General features: G+C 48.4%; 1 protein-coding gene across 1 annotated transcript in view; it reads right to left on the bottom strand.

The window, feature by feature from the left end:
* The window catches only part of SLC12A8 (solute carrier family 12 member 8), a 49085-nt gene extending 32903 nt beyond the window's left edge, over nucleotides 1-16182 (bottom strand). Inside the window, exons 1-4 of the mRNA XM_031053465.2 lie at nucleotides 15974-16182; nucleotides 15040-15186; nucleotides 12031-12222; nucleotides 9571-9802 (exon numbers count right to left, since the gene is read on the bottom strand). Of these exons, the coding sequence (XP_030909325.2) occupies nucleotides 9571-9802; nucleotides 12031-12222; nucleotides 15040-15186; nucleotides 15974-16042 (640 nt within the window). The 5' untranslated portion in view covers nucleotides 16043-16182. The remainder of the gene's footprint in view (nucleotides 1-9570; nucleotides 9803-12030; nucleotides 12223-15039; nucleotides 15187-15973) is intronic.
* Nucleotides 16183-17539: the final 1357 nt, after the last annotated feature.

Raw genomic sequence — 17539 nt, 5'->3', positions numbered from 1 at the left:
ACCCATGCCATAGTGGGCAGCCCTAAACACAAAATACTGGAAAGAAGAGGAGGTAAGAACAGGAACTCTGTAGTTTCACCCCTAAATCCCAGATAAATACATTTACAATCAAAACAGCACAGAGCAATCAGAGACCCTAAGCCACAGACAGCAGGAGTGAAAGCAGCAGCTCGTCTGCTGCTGTTTTTACACATGGCAGGATGGTGCCAGCTGAACATTTAAGTGCTGGTGTCTTGGCCAGCACCTCACCATGGCTTGCTGGCCACAGCAAGTGGTATCCTCAAAAATGCCAAACCAAAGCTGAGCAGCAACACGCAGCCTGGGGCAGGAAGAGGAGACCATTGCTCTTTTTCCACTTATGGCAAACAAATAAGCTCCTATTGTATCACTAGCCCTAGTGAGATGGTTTCATAAATGAGGACAAACAGCACACATTTCAAATTCATCAGAGCTGCAAGTAGAAAAAAAACAGACAGGTTTTAGTGGGGAAAAAAATGGTAAGGGGGTAGCAAGAAAGGGATCCGAGCAATTTTAAAGAAAGAAGAAAAGAAGTTCCCTTGCCCAAGACATTCTCTGCACCCATAAGCCTGGCAAACCCAAAATGAGAGATTATGTAAAGTCTGTAATTGAAGGAGTGAAAGCCACAGTTAAAACAATCTAAAAAGGCCAAGCCCTGTGAAAGGCAACTCAAATCCCTTATCTTTTGATGGAAAAGAATGTGCTCCCTGAGATTAATGACGTGTTTACCCAAAAGGAAATCGCCGCCCTTCTGAAGCAGCGAGTGTTTGTTCCTCCCAAGTCCCTGTTTTCTGCTCCAGAGCTGATCTCCCAAACCTCTTGTTTAAAGTCAACACACAATACAGCTTCCTGCTGCCATGGGCTCCAAGGGATCCCACCATTAACTCTCTCCCAAAAAACCACCCTCTACTGCACCTGCCTGTCCCAGCCACCAGTGGTGCCGAAGAAAACAGAGTTATTTAGATCATGGTTAGAGCACTGACATGGAGACAGGCATTGCACCAGTGGCTGCCAGCAGCCTTGCTGTAGGGCAGGGAATCACCCCATGCATAAATATGTCTAGCTGAGCTGACACATTATCAAGCGTGTCACACTGACAGACACTGTCGAGGGGACGGACTCACTGCTTTCCTGTCTTGCTCTTCTCCAAAGCCTCTGAAGGCAGCTGGCATCCTCTTCTCCAATTGCTCAGGGTTTTGGCAGTGCACCCTGCAGACTGACTTGGGAAGAGGTTTAACACCAGCCAGTGCAATGGTCTGCCATGTTTCAGAAGGCATGGAGGAGCATGGGATTTGTTCACTGAAAACCCCAAGTGAGCAGGAAAGCCTAGAGCAGAAGCTCGGGGGGGGGGGGGGGGGGGGGGGGTGATCTCTTTGAAGAAACCTGCAAAAAAACCTGCAAAAACCCCACTCAGCAACCATCAGGCCTTTGCATGTGTGACAAACCCAAGTATTCACATCCTCCCTGTCTGGTAAATGCACCCTCAGTAAATGCATTCACAGTCCATCCCTGATTTTCCTCATGGAGCACTCCAACCACAAGAGCTATCAGGTCACAAGCACCCTCCTCTTCCTAAAGCCAATGGACCTGCAATAAAGGATGCTGGCCAACAGCTAAAAATAGCACAAAAGGCAGAATAAACAAAGGGAGCTGCTTGTATGAATGTCTCTGACATTCATATTCAGCTAATGGGGCAATTTTCACTTGCAGGATACCATAACCTCTCAGATCATGAAGGAGCCTATGCTCACCCCGAGCTCTCCTCAGCCACATCACATCTGCTGTGGGACCAGACTTGCTGGGAGGAAATACTAATTTCTGCCCATCTCCCCATGTGCATGTGTTATCTCCACCTCAGCTTCTTGACAGGATGGAGAAGTGGAAAAACAACGGACATATGCAGAGCCCGAAAATGCCGACACAGGCAGCTCCTCATCATGGAAGCCCAGTGCCTCAGCACTGCTTAAGTAAAGGAAAACTTAGGAATGTGCCTGTGGAATTAGCTCGTGGAGCTGTTTGGCACTTACTCTGTCTCTGCAGGTTGGTGGGGTTTAATTATTCTTGGGAGAAAAAAAAAGCCAAAATATTTATCTTTTCTGCAGGTAGATAATCTGAGATTTTGGTCAGGAGAAAAAAAAGAAAGATTTTAACATGGGTATTTCAACTTTATAAAGTCTACTTATGTTTTATATTATCTAAGTACCAGGCTTGCCATAATATATAAAATCCTTCCATTACTCTTTCATTTTCTGATGTCACATCCACTACCTGGTTTGTTCGGCAGTCTTCAAACCAGCCAGCAGAAACGGTTTATTCGCTACAAAGAGGATGAGAAGTAAAACATCTCTTGCTTCATCCTTTTATAGGAATACAGTTTGCATCAATGGGATATTATTAATTACAGAGTGGTATTTCTTGGAAGTCATGCCCAGAGTCCCTGGTTGTGGGAGGCTCTGCAGACTTGTCTGATGAAAACCCCAGCCCTGATTAACCAGAATTTAGGCTGAGTCAAGTCACAACAATTGGAGGAAGATGAATGGCAGTTAAATGGCAGCAGCAATGACACACATCCTTTGGACACATTGGGGTGACCTCCTTTCTAACTCAGGCTACGCCGTGTACTGATTGGGACAAAGTCCAGTCCATGTGGATCAAATCCCGCCTTTCAAAAGAAATCAGTTAACCAAAATGTAACATAATGCAACAGATCCCGTCATGTTCTACAGAGTCTTCTGCCATATGTGACTAGAGCATCCCGTACTTCCGAGTTATGGATATATTACCCAGATGACAATGGTATTTCAAAAGAAAACTACTCTGTGTGTTAATCTTTTGATTCTGTGTTTAAAGCAATAGTTTGATTTTACTTCTGGGAGGTTTTCATTATCCTCTATATAACACATAAAGCTACAACTTTAAGTCTAGTCTCAGACTGCAAATCAAGCTGAAAACCAGTGTTTGATTTTGGAAAGGTTGAGTGAAATGTTGTGACTTGAAAGAATTCCTTTGTTGCTGTTGTTGTTTGAAATTATTACTTGAATTCAGCTGAAATCAGAGAATACATTTTCCCTACCAAAATCACATTTTTCAGTGAATGCATTTCCCTTGGAGCAGAAAAGAAAACCAGCAAGAACCACTGGGCCATCATTCAGGTCAATGAAGGTACAATGAGGCTAAAAATCTCTTACCCACAGCCAAAAGAGGCCAAAAATTGTTAACACAAGTCAGCAGAGAAGAGGATGAGCAGTAGATAAGGACCCATGTCTCAAAGTTTTTAGCCTAGGAGAGGAATGCAAACTAGAAGCGAATTGGCTGGAGAAAGAATCTAATACCTAGAAATTATCTTCATAAACTAAATCCCTACATAAGGAAAGATGATTCAGGGCACAGCTGAACTGTGACTAGAATTAAACACCAGTGGAATGAAAAAAGAGGAGGTAAAATATCGCCATCATTTGAAAAGACTTATGTAGTGGCACCAAAAAAAACAAAAGAGAGAAAAAAAAATCAATGCAATTAAATAAAGCTATCCCATTTAAACACAGCAACAGGGAGAGATGGAGAGATTATGGGATTATATATATCTTCTTCAAGACAGCTGGTTTTATTAGGTCTCGAGCATTAAACAAGTTGCTGCTGAACAGAGGCCCTACACAGGAGGTTTTATGGGTGGAGCAGGTGGGGAAAGCTCATGTGAAGGTAGCATCTAGCAGGGGATGAAGTGAGCGAGGAATTTCAGGGTTTATTTACAGGCTCTAGGAAGAGGAGTTTAGCATTGCCTCACAGGGAAACAGCAAAGAAATTAAAGGTACAAAATCTTCTGTATAAATGAGGAGCAGTGTTACCTACTGAGCAAGTTTAAACCTGTGACAACCTCAGCAAACCCTCTCCTGCTCCAGGGATGGACCCAGCCTGGCTCACCCCTGATGGCACTGTGCAGTAGCATGCTTCAGGGTGTCACATGGGGCCAGGACCCTCCTCATCCTCAGCAGCATGTGGCTGAGGGCAGCTCACTCCTGTGCCCCATGTGGCTGGTGAGACAGCACAGCCTGGAGAAGACTGAGGAGGAGCACAAGAAGTCTTCCAAGCAAGGTGGTTTAATGCAGAAAGATATCAGCTGGTCCCCAAGTGTTCAGGAGGCCCAAAGGCTTTGGCTGCAAGAAGGAGAGGTTAGACTGAGATAGAGCAACTACAGCAGAATCCCCAAGGACATAGTGGAGAATCTATCACTGCACACTTTTAAGGGCAGGTTAAATGCAAATGGCATCCATAGCACAGCTCAGGAACTGCAAGAGGGCAGGAACCTGCAGGCCCTGAGCTGTCCTCCCCTCCTCCTTACTCACCTCCTGGGAGATGCTTCAGGGCAGTGCGCTCAGACATCCTGCCTGGCCTCAGTGGAGCTGGGCACAGGGATGCCAGACCCAGGCCCTGATGAGCAGCAGCTGTACTGACACCCTGAGCATCTGCCAACAGGCAAGACCACTGCTCCTCAACAAAGTCCAACAACAGCTGTCCTCCAAAGAGGAAACACCATGAAAACCTGCCTATGAACAGGGCAGCAGAGTGGAACCACAAGGGAAAGTTATAGCTCAACTTAATTATTATTTATTTTTTAATAAACCACTTTAAATGCCTACTTCAGAGTGCCTGGGCAGAGTGGTGCAGCTTTCCTCTCACTATCTAAATAAGGCCCCTAACAATGTTATCACTTTTCAAAACACATCTGTCCCGCAGCTCCTAGCCCAGACAATTGGCAGGTAACCAGTTAATAAATGTCTTCGCCAGACTGTTGAATAGGCTGGCCCTGGCTCAAGAGTGATGTCAGGGCCATTCAATGCACTATAATTGGAAAAACCTGGGGAAAGCAATCCTGTGTTTTTTAATAAATAAAGACTGCATTAGCAGCCCTCTGCTTTTATTCACCACCGTGTCTACCTTGATCGGTAGCAAAGTGGGATTTTTTTATACTGCCGCTCACTCGGTGATTTCTACTCGGAATTTAATGCCAGTTTCCAGATGTGTCTCAGGCCAGGAAGCCAGCAATCAGCCTGGATAAAGCCTCTGGGATTAGCTACAGATCATCTTCTGACACACACATCCTTCCTGCACCCTCTCCTATGAAATTGGGGCACACCCCTTGTGCCCAAAAATAAAATAAAACAACCCAGAGCCAAGCAAAAGCCCCTGATTAGGATGCTTTGATCAGTTTAATGTTAAATGTGTGGGAATACGTTTAATTAATTCAATCTATCAAAGCCCCCAAGGCACTGTTGGAGGGATCTTTACATCACCAGTGTTTATGTACATATACCACTTTACCAGCTGCAGGTTCCCTGTCTGCAAGAGCAGCCCCAGGTGAAGCCCATCTCCCCCAGCTCCTCAGCAGGGGTACCTACAGGAGAGCATCAGCTGCCCCGGCTTGCCAAGGAGAGTGAATCCTCCAAAGGATTCACCCTCAGAGGAAGAAGTGAGGATGATAAATTGATAAGTTTCCTGGGCTCTGTGTGAGCATCCTCAGGAAGCTAAACCCCAAGCTGGTGACATGAAGGATGCGGTTTGCATGGAAAATAATCCCAAGCAGAAGCATCCTGACAGCAATGTGCCTTTCAAACCTCCCTGCAACCCTGAGAAACAAATTACCCAATTTTCCCAGCCCGGAGGAAAGCGGCTCAGCCCCATGCAGCCAGGCTCCATGCTTGCCCCAGCCACATGGTATGTGTTGCAGGACAAGGGGGGTCCCAGCCCAAGGGGACCCAATTACTGAATTCCCAGCAAAATAATTTATTTCTTTTTTCCCACCAGGCATTTAAGAGGCTGTTGATGGGCCCCTTCTGCTCATGTTTCGATTCCTTTCATCTCTCCAACAAAGCACCATCAAATTAACACCAGCCCTCCTCCCAGCATTCACCCCCCTCCATGTGCTCCCCCAGCCACTCTGCTGTAACAGGGCACCTGAGAGCCACTGCCAAACAGGAAAGCAGGCGCCTAATTGAAAGGGAGTATTTGGGAGTCACCCTGCGCAAAAATTAGCAGAGATATGCTAGGAAAATACAAGAGTGGGCATTAACAGTGGGCTTATCTTCTTTTTCCGTGACTCTAATGTTCAGGATGTGAAGAGGCTGAAAAGTTTCACATACTGTTCTGAGGAGCTGGTCACAGAGAGGAGCATCCTCTCCTTCATGTTCACTGCTCCCTCCAAAATAACTCAGGCTGATTTTTTTGGTACAGATGTCCAGAATTAAAATGCAAATGCACATAAGCCAAGAAAACCCTGCATTGCTGTTGTGCAATTTTAGAGCAAGTGCTGGGTCTTGGTTATGGGCTAGGAAGTCAAGTGCTGCCTGATTTCAAGTCACCTGTGTTAGATTTGGTAAAATCAGGAAGCTGTGCCTAAGGAGAAGGGGAATACAGATGTTTTCTGGCCCATGGAAGGAGCATGGGGGTCTCCGTTTCTGGAGGGGGGACAGAATTTTAAGGTGAGTAGCCAAAGATGGCTCAAGGAAGCTGGTTTCCAGACAGCACAAGGAGCGCCTCTCCCTACTACCCACCCCTAGCCAAGATCCCAGCCTGGGACCGTGACTTGTCCTGAGGGAAAGCGCTGGCCGCAGCCAAGAGGAGGATTTAGGATTAACTCCATAAAATCGGCCAGTCCCACCCCACCCTGCAGACTGCCTGCAGAAAAGAGCAAAAGCCCTCAGAGCCAGGCAGAGGGACTCTACAGCCTGGCAGGGAGCAGGCAGGCCTGCCTGCAGTCTCACTGGGGTCGACAGAACCACAGAACTCCTGGAGCTCCAGTGTAGCTGGAGCCGCTCAGCTCCCCCAGCCCCAGCTCTGGGCTCCAGAAGCCCGGCTGGTTCTCAGAGCAGGAGCAAGCCACAGCAATAGGGAGAAAGAAAATTAAAACAAGGAGAGAAAGCAGCGGGAAGCCCTGCTGAGAAGCCCCCTTTTGTGTAAACATGCTCTGTCCTCAGACTAAAAATAAAGGCAAACCACAGGAAGGGAGTGAGTGCTTGGACAATATCCGATTTGGTGTGTGCCTGGGTGTGAGCTGAGGGAATGGGGAGAAGAGCAGGGGACTCCACCCAGTGCAACCACACAAAGGCAGCCGTTTAAGACCTTCAAGATGGACAGGCATTCCTAGAGATTACTTAAATCCAAATAACTGCTGCTTGGCAGATGCTCAGTCCTTTGGTATGTGCACAGCACTTGGAAATGTAAGTGAGGGAAAAGGCTGCCATGGCAGGAGAAGGAAAGTCAGGATGACGGCACGAGGCCCAGTTTACAGGTTCAGAGACCAAGACCTGAGGCTGTGAACTGAAACCCCATGAATCTGTCATAAAACAAGGAGGCAACCCAGAGGAGATGTCAGCTGAAATCTTTCTAGCTCACAGGTCTGTCCTCGGAACTGACATCTCCCTGCACACTGCCCCTCACATCTGTCACTGCTGCAGCTGAAGAACCAAACCCAAAGCACCTGCACACACATGAGGGCTGCAGAGAGCTGATCACTCGACTGCCCACCCCACAGGGGTCTCAAATGCTTCCCCAGGTGCTGGGCTCAGGTGCAGTGCACCCCAATGTTACCATCAGCCGACTCTCGAGGGTGGAGCTTCACCGGCACCTACCGCAGGCTCCTCGCAGGAGGGATGCTTTGCTGAGTACAATCACACCCAAGAGACAAGCATCCATCCATGCCCTGCAGAAAGCATGCAAGGCAGAGTGAAGAGGCTTCCTGGAGCCCAGCGCTCACCGTTGATGCTGACACACCACTCAGAGGCCTTCTGGGGAAATGCAGGACTTGGGAGTAACCAACTCGGAACAGTTCTCTCACACAGAGGCAGTTTATAGAAACAGAAATCCGCAGATCTACCCAAACAGCCTTATGGCTGCAGGTCCTACCATACGAGTAGGGCTGCTCTGGGGTTCTGCTGTTTGAGGCTACGATCTGGCCACCATCAGCCCGATGTTCTTCCATGCACTTGAAATCCTCGTTTCTTTAAGCAGCCACAGCTAAGCTGCAGCATCTGCAATGCTCATTCACCTTGTTTCACGTCTTTTCTCTATTTTCTCTCAGAAGAAAATGGCATGGTGCTCAGTAGCAGAGGAAATCAAAGATGACTACATCGACCTCAACTTGGGCATGTTTCCTGATGACATCTGTACTCTATTTCTCTCCTCCTGATCCCATATTCACCCTTCTACCATCAGGTCTCATGCCGAGTGTTCATTTTCTCTCTACTAATAGAAAGGTTTCTAGGTCCACATTAAAGGTCTCCTCTGAGCACAACTGAAACGCAAACTCCCCTGTTTCCTTTAGAAAACAACTTCCTATGAAGCACAGCTGTTTGGAGCAGGTCAGTGGCTTTCTCCGCAAAACACACCACACCGAGCTCAGCCGTCCTCCCTTCATTCTCCTTTGCAAGTGTCTGCTGAGACTTTCACCAGCTTCCATTTCTCACATGCTAAATGTAAAATGCAAACACCTTTCCACAAGGCTCTCTCCAAGAGGAGTGCAGCAGTGCCTGTCCTCACCCCACTGGCCTCGCACCCTGGACCGGCACACAGGAGCGTAAGACAGCCGAGCCATTGCTGCTGTGAACACCTACATGACCCCCCTCTTGCCACCGGCTCAGCACCTCAATCCCAACTGTAACTCCAAACTGAAAATCTTTCCTTTAAATCAACTTTAGCAAGTTGCTCACAACCCCCCAAGGTGCTGATGGACACAGGGGAAGCCAAGAAAAAGGTGACACCTTCCGTTTACTCAGCTAATTGCATTTCGTTGTTACTGGAGTGGCCACTGTGGGCACTCATGGGCCCTTCTACTTCAAGTCACCTCGCTTGGAGATGTGTTTTGCAGTGAACACCTCTCGGGCATGAGAATGGAGGGAGGGGAACGGGTCTCGGGGTGCAAGCAGGGCTGCAGGTGGGAGCCCTGAGTCTCCACCTTGCCCAAGCTGAAGCTGCCACCGCAGGCTGAAGTCAGGCTGGGGAAGGTTAAAGGGGGGAAACCTGCACCTCCTTGAAATCCTGGGAGTCACCTTCCCAGCCCACCTAGCTCCCTCCTGTGCTCCCCAGCATGGTCCTGGGCAGTGAATGCAGCGGTGTGCAGGCCAGCACAGTCTAAGTAACCTCAAGGATCTCTGGGGAGAAGATCTCCTTAATGCAAAGTCACAATCCTCTGTTTTCATGAGCACTACGCTTAACACAAGAGTTAGCAGCAGGCTACAAAGGGTGACTGCAAACCCATTCAGTCTCTGTTGTTAGCAAACCTCTGAGTGCAATACAAGTGTAACAACAGCACTCACTGGGAGTTTAATTCTTGAGATTAAACACTCTAATTAACAAAGCATCTTCAGTCATGCCCTGAAATACTTACTCCTTGCAAAATTACAAGTTGCCTTTAAAAGTTCAGTACCAAAGGACAGGGGGAACATCTGGAATCACTGAACTCTGCCTCTGCCCAGATGTGTAATTTCACAAAGACACCAAAGGAGAAAACCTGGGGGACTAACACCCCCTGATGACAATGTGATGACCCCTCCATTTTACCTGGATCAAGGTGTGTAAAGGACCCGATGACAAAGTCTAGTGTTGAGACAGCCAGTAGGAAGAGCAGCAGGAGCTGGAGCCTAATGATCCACTTCACCCCAGTCAGGTTGATGCCCAGCAGTCCCAGCAGGACAGCCAGGGAGATCCCACGCACTGCCCAGATGTTGCTGAGGCTCAGGACATCTGCAATGGACTCTGCAAAGCCAGTGATGTACATGGCACCTGCAACACACTGAGGAACAGAGTTCTGTGAATGCACTGTGGGAGAACAAGGGATCCCCATCCACAGCTCCCATGCTGGGCTGAGGGGTCTCTGTTCAGACAGATAGATAGACATGTGCTGTCACAATACAATCTTCAATGTTATTCTGGTCTACAGGGACTGAACCTTACTGCAGTAAGACAGCACACTGCTAGAGCAGCATACCTTCTGCCCAGGTTAACAGAGAAGGCTGGACACTAGGGCCAGCAGCCCACCAACTTCCCACTGGCTTTAAAAGTTACCCCCCATTAATGTTCCAGGAGAAACCACACTGGATTCTTCAAGGCAGAAAAGGATGAGTCAATCTCTAAGTCTCTTCCCTTCTTCTGTTTCCCTGAAGGAAAGGGTCCCAGTCCAACACCTGCCTGAAGAATGGCAGTTTGCTTCCCCCTTCATCGCCTCCCAGAGTTATTTTTAACTCAGTGTTTAATTTGGATATAAAGTCTGATGTTTCACCGGCTCCCCATCTCACTGCTGGAATGGAGCCTGTACTTTTGAGGATGTTGCATTATGCAAGCCATGCCCCCTGAGCTCCAGGGAAAGCTGCTTGTTTGTCTTGCTGCAGGACAGGACACGCGCAGCTCAGGGTCAGGCCTCAAACCCCACTGCAGGGCAGCAATCCTAAATACCAGGACATTTCCCTCCAGAGCTCCCATTAGCTGACATTTCAGCAACAACCCTTTTCAGTGCATGGCATCCCTGGCAAGCCTGCTTGGGGCACACAGCTGCACGCTGGCATGGGTGGTGTGACCTTGGGTCCTGCAACCCCATTATGCCTGTCCACAGGTGAGAGGTATACAGCACAGCTCCACATCCCAGGAGGACAGCAAAGCCCAACCAGGTCTCAGCTCACCTTGGCTATTGCAGCAGGAGCTCATTCCTGCAGGAGCCCCAGGGCACTGAACCACCACTCACCTCCCAGGAAATGTGGCCAGTCATTCCCCAATTGCCACAGTCAGACCAAGGAATGGGGAATATCCCATTTCTGCCTGGACTTGCCTTGTGTCTGAGGTTACAGTGCTCCATGTGCATCTTGTAGTGGGGAAGCAGCCTGCAGCTGGTGCAAAGCACTTTGGGGCAGAAAGCAAGGCCAAAGAGAAGGGAAAGGCATCAGCTTTCAGGAGCAGGCAAAGTGTTCCAAGCAAGCTGCCAGCTCCCACTCGCAGCCCCCATCCACACGGGATGCCTAGGCAGGGGCTGGGACTGCTCAGCACAGCTTTTACAACCCTCAGGACAGGCTGCAACCTGATTGCTTTCACAGACAGGGTCCGCTCGGAGAGCAAGAGCGGAAAATATGACAGGAAGGATTCTCATGTGTGGCCCATTTCCATATCTTGGCTTGTAACTGTGTTCAGTTTGTGCTTTATGGACCCTTTCTTTTAACATGGAGCAAAAGGAGAAGAGGGGATTGGTTTTGGCTTGGGCGTTGTTAGGGGGTTTTGGAGATTGGTGTAAGCCAGTCAGTTAAAAACAAGCCTCAATAAAAATGCTTTTCTGCTCATCACATTTTATACTGTTCATAACATCTTTATGGGGGGAGAGGGTTAAGTTACCACAGTTTTAAGAGATTACGTTCCATTCTTTATGTTTACTACTTGTGTATTTCAGTGCTTCACCCCCATGACAGCTCCCTGGGGCCTTTCAGAAAAGCCAGGACTGTGACTTTTGGACCTCAAGAAGTCAATTAGCTGTGGCTCTTACTGCTGCCCTGACCTCCTCCCATACCAGCTCCACTGCTCCTGACTCCCACAGGGAAGCAGCCAAGGTGTACTGGTCCCTAAGGGCATGGGGAGCATGTCAAGGCCAACCTGCCAGCCCACAGCTGCTCACTGTGCTTTAGGTGGCCACCCTGGCCTCTCCCACCTCAGCTTAATTTCAGTCTCCCACCAGCAAGGGCATGTCCTGGCAATGGAGGTAATTTGGGACGGGAGGGCATATTCCACACAGTTTGCGTGCTCAGACAGCCAGTTCCTCCGCTGCTGTGACCCATGCCAGGCTGCATACTGCCATGTGCAGGCTTGCTCTTGGGGAGCACAGTGGGGCTGGATGCACCGCAAGGTGCTCTCCCATGCTGTCCAGCACTGTGGAGCATTACTCAGATTTCACTTGGAGCACTGATTCCTGCAGCAGGAGAGCACATGATCAATACCTGCATTGCAAAGTCTCCAAATCTTCTTTAAATAATTTATTTTAATTACCTGCCCGAAAATATAAAGGAGGCCAATGGTGCCCCCTACTTGACCTCCAAGGACAGTAGAAATCATGGAGTAGACCCCTCCACTTCCAACGCTGCACTTCTCACACACCCCAATTCCAGATAAGACCGTCACCAGGGCAACCAGGATGACAAAGGACACCAGAAACATGCCCATTACAATGCCAGTGTTTCCCTGGAATGGGGGGGAAAAAATCAAATGAAGATCAACTAACATCAACTCTGTTGAGATAGAAAAAGGACCTGCCCACCTCTAGTCTTTGACTCTGGAGTCATACAGAGTAAAAAGATCACACGCACACACACACACTCCCACTTATCTAAAGAATGCCAAATTCACAGTTCCTATTGGCACTCTTTTGAAGAAGATCTGTCTTGTCCTGGGGCTGCCTGACCTTTGCATAAGCTCCTGCTCCATGACCAGGCTCCTGCACGAATCAGTGGGTTTGTGCTCTGGTCTAAAAAGAGCAGGTCAAACAATTCAGCCACCATGGGCAGGGGATCACCACCTATTCGCATGCTTTAGAGTGACATGCTTGAAAAAATCAGAACACTTTCATGACAAAAAGTAGTTTCAAAAATTGAACCCCCGTGGTTTGTGAAGCTGATTTATTAACAGCACCAAGCTCACATTTTAATTTTTTGGAACACTTACCTTCAAAAGCTCTGATCCTCCCAAACAATGAGATACCAAAGAACAACAGCCCAGAGGCAACACAGCGTGGAAGATAAATAACCCTCTCGCAAACCAGCACACGCTGGTCCTTATCTACAGGACATACACCGAGCGGCAGGTGGCTCTTGCTCACCCTGTACTCGGGGCAGTTTCCTGCAGAGGATCCAGCCCCACTGAATAAAACCCCAGTGCTTCCTGCTTGGGCAGAGGGAAGGCTCCAGCAGGAGCTGCTGCACCAGACACGGGCTCACCATGGAGTGAACAGCAAAAGCCTCTGAACAAACCCAGCCACAGGTCCCTGCTGGCAGCTTTAAGCACCAGCATAGCCCTTATTTTGGGGGTTCAGTTTGCCATTTAGGTCAGATTTTCAGGAAGAGAACGCGTTCAGTGCCTCCAAAAGCACTTAAGCACCTCTTTGGAGCTCGGGACCTTCCATCCCTCCTGCACACAGCTGTAATTTATTTCCCAGAGTCAGAGGTTTTCCATCCCTCACACTGCAGCCCACCTTCCCCTGCTGACAAACCCCTCAGCCCAGAACAGTCATTCCAACTGTACCAACAGAAATCTCCTCTGGTGCCCAGCGCTTCATTAACGCCTGGCCTCCCCTCCCCTGCCTTTACTCATATTACAGGCCATGTCCTCATCCTCCTTTCCAACCTTGCTCCAGCAGTGCTCGTTTCTGAGGTTGTGGTAGCCTTGACAGGGTTTGTTTATCACCAGCACTAAAAGGCTGCTTCCCAGCTTTGGGGTGGGTTGAAATCCCAGCGTTTTTTCTCTTTTCTCTTTTTTGTGAAACAATAGAAAACATATCCAGGATGTTGCTATCATCAGAAGATCCTATTTTGGTTCAGCATCCCGCTGCCTTTGACAGGGGCGTTATCTGGTCAGTAGGGAACAGAGCCAAGGTTTGTTATAAACGCAGCTGCTGGCTGGGTCAGCACCACAGCCTGCTACAACCCAATACTACTCTTTAAAAGAGCAATTGTTCTTTTTCTTCAACAGCTTACCCTCAGGTTAAAAGGGTTAATAAATCTGGCATGCGTCAGAAAAGGAAATGAAAAAGCAAAGCACATATACACAAACATACACAGCCTTGGGCTCTTCCCAAATTTGCTGGTGTCACCAGGCTATGGCAGCAGCTAGGTAATGGGCAATTCCATGCTTTCCACAGAAGAAAGGGTTAACACAAAAACCAGGGAGGAAAGCTGGACTCACAGCAACAATAGCAAATAGAAAGTGGGAAGAAAGAGCCCCCATTAAACACTGATGCTTACTTATGCATGCGTGCTGGAAGGGGTTAGTGCAGAGTCACAATAGTTGCTGAATATTTCGACCAGATTAGGGTGCTCTGGAACTGCAAAGCTTCACCAGCCCTTGTCTGGAAATTTATAGCAAAAGTCTGACTCTGTGAATGGCTTCACTTATGCCTGTCCTCTGCCAGGGGAGCCCTCTGCCAACCCCAGCTTCTCCTCCCTTCCTTTTATGCTGTCTTCCAGCTGTTTCAGTTTTTCTTTTATTTACTGGCTTTATTTGTATCTGTGTTTGCTCCAGCAGTAACTCACTTTCAAAGGAGGCATGGAGGAAGTAAGATCAGGAGGAAAAGGGAGCTAGGAAAATCACCCCAACTTCACCACCACCATGACTGCAGCTCCCCTCAAAGCCTCCAGCAAAGCTATTTTCAATACAGAGTGCAAGTGTCTTCCTGCTCCTTTTAGAAGATGTTCACCACGTCTGTCACACGAACTCGTGCCTGTGACATGAACCCTGCCTGGAACTCAAATCCCACATGTCCCTAGGGGAACTTTCAACATTTTGCATCAGGAGTTGGAGCAGAGACACTCTTCCAGGCTCTGGTCTTCAGTGAGATGCGTAAATGGAATCGCTTTGATAGCAATGTCAGTTTCACCAACTGAGGAGTCTCCACTCCATCAGGGACTCCAACACTGACAGGTTTGGAAGAGACCTGCTTCAGTGGTGTTGGGAAGAGACTGAGTAGCTGTAATTATAGCACTACACTTCACCCAAAAAGCAGCTATTTTGTCTCAGCAATACAACACAAGGGTGCCCCTGTTCATTGTCAAGGTTGCTAATTGTGTTTTTCTTCTTTCCTAAAGCTAAAAAAGGAAACCACTTACAAATCACTTCAGCTTTACATTTTAGTGGAACTTCCTGAAATGCTACAAAACACCAGGGGATGTAAGCAATGCCTACAGTGAACAGCACAGAATCCAAAGCACTTCGGTGGTGATGGAGTTACAAGGTTAGGAGATGGGGAGGAAAATGCTTATTCATACATTCAGCCAAGTCAGCACTCACCACAAGCCATCCTGTCCTCAGGAAAAGAACCACTCCAAAAATGTTGATCATGCAGGAGGTGAAGACGCCATCCCATGTTCCAAAAAGCACTGGCTCCCACACAAAGAGCTGGATCTTCCACCAGGGCTTGGTCTGTGTTTGAGATACCTAGAGAAAAGCAAAGCCTTTGTTTTTACCTCTTGCATTTTGTAGGCAGGCTGCACAAGAGGTGCCAGAGCCAGACATCAGCAGTGGGATGGCCACCAACAGCTGCTAAGGCACTACTTTGCTGCAAGTTGCCTCTAAGGTGAAGGGGCAGCAGAGCTGCTGGGAAACCTGGAAGAGAGGGTTCCCTGTAATACCCTATTTATATTCCTGTAGGATAAGCAGCAACAGAATCCTACTCAGCTTCAACAAATTTAACCCCATTGATAATATTATATGAACGAAAAAGACCATTCAAGAGGTCCTCTACAGAGCCTACAGCTATACATGGTGCTTCTCCCTATGTCCCTGCCAAGCACCCCACCAAGACAAATGGGTCCTCAGTTCACTGGAGAAGTCTCTTAGATGAGATGACAAATGAGGCTGATCCAACTGGGACTGACAGAGTAGGTTAAGGTGGTCTTCCCATCACACAGTCATCTCAGATCAGGACATGACATGTCTGGAGGAGACATGGTACACTAGGGGCACACAGTGAACTTCAGAGCTGCTGGAACTGAGACCTGAAACTCCAGCAAAACTACAATTCTCCCATTGCAGCCGCTCCCTCCTGCCTTCTGGAACCAAGTCTCCTCTCTCCTTTTCTACATAATACACCTCTGGTTTACACAGCAAACAAAAGGGCAGTTTTCTTACTTTTGGTAAACACCAGCCACAAAGGTGACCAAGAGGTGCAGAGACCATGGAGATAGAAACACGGGCTATGAAAGGAAATGGCTCTCTGACATACCTGCTGTGCTTCCTCATGGAACAACTCTTGGACATATCCCTCACTTCTGGCACCATTCAGGCTGAACATTGTATCCTTTGCTTTGCCTTGGCCTGCCCAACTCACAGCTCTGAGACTAGGAGAAGCTGGTCCAAGGAGAAGGTCAGCTATTCTCCTCAGGCAAATTCTTGCAGTGCTGGATCCACCACTGTAGAAGATTCATGGGTTTATTGCACTTTACTGTGGAAGCAGAAAAGACAGAAAACATGACTGTTGCTTTCTTAGTCTGCAGAAGCACAAGGCAATTACCCAGACAGAGCCAAGAGCAGCTCTTAGCAAATGCTGAACTGCAGAGTGACACCCCAGCAAGCAGAAAGCAATAGTTCCCCAGCACCCTTCCAGGGACTGCCTGCAGCACAGGCTCCATCATCAGCCCTACATTTAACAGCCCTTGGTGGCCTCTTCTGAATCCATCCACACCCCTGTTGTCCCCAGCATCCTGCAGCACTACCTCCACAGCTCCATTGTGTGCGTCTGGGAAATGCATTTCCGTTTCACTGGTTTCTGGTGCCTGGTAATTTCACTGCATGCCCCTGTGCTCCAGTGACACAGGACACGTGGACTATTTACTTCCCAGCACCAACAGTCTCTCTGCAGCCTTGATCACATCCCCTTCAGCTGTACCTTTACAGGCTAAAGTCCTGCCAATGTAACCTCTCCCAATGAGCAACCTACTTACCCCACTCTGCCCCACTCAGCATGATGCAGAGACGGAACTGGAGTAGCTGTAGGTGTCCACCACCATAGACCCACACTCTGCATTTCTGATGCTCCCAGCTACATCCCCTGCACCAATGTACAGGAGGAGTCTTTCCTCACATCCTACCCATTCTTGGAGGTACAGTTCTCCTCTCTGCAGTGGTCCAACTTCAGATTTATACCTGCCATAGGCAGATTCTGGCAGTGGGTCAGGCTTAATTCAACACCATGTAAGTACCAAGAAACCAGCAACAGGCTAGATTTCAAAGATAAACTGGCACACCTTCACAGAAAGGGAAAGCTTGCACAAGCATTGCATTGCCCAAAACTGATGGTTTCTCTCCCTGTTGGGGTGGGTTTTATATGAAGTTCTCCTACCCCCTCCAGCCGGCTGCAAGTCTTAACTTCCCCCAGATGTTCTTGTGATGGCCACCAACCAGTTACCCACACTCTCCCACACCAATTGCCAACAGAGCCTTTCTGGCCATCCCTAGGCTACATCATGCCTAGGTAAGACAAAGACGCCACAGCCAGCAGGGAACAAGGCACACTCCATGGATGTGGAGAGGGCGGACTGTCTGGATCATTGGCTCTCCTGGGGCCAGTAGTTTCCTGGCAGTGGAGCCCCCATGCTTACCAGAACCAACCATGATCACACAAGGTTTGTACCAATGGCTGGACACCTTACCTGAGACCAGACATACAATTTACCATGGGCATAATGTAGAAATCTCTGATTCCTCAAGTCTGCAAGCTACAGAGACAAGATGACCAACCAAAATGTGCTTTTGCTATTGCTCAGGGACAGAGACATACAGAAACCACTTT

The sequence above is a fragment of the Melopsittacus undulatus genome, chromosome 4 (assembly GCF_012275295.1).
Source record: "Melopsittacus undulatus isolate bMelUnd1 chromosome 4, bMelUnd1.mat.Z, whole genome shotgun sequence".
NCBI classification, from domain to species: Eukaryota; Metazoa; Chordata; class Aves; order Psittaciformes; family Psittaculidae; genus Melopsittacus; species Melopsittacus undulatus.
The sequence above is the reverse complement of the archived record's forward strand: the minus strand, read 5'-3'. Positions and strand labels throughout refer to the sequence as shown.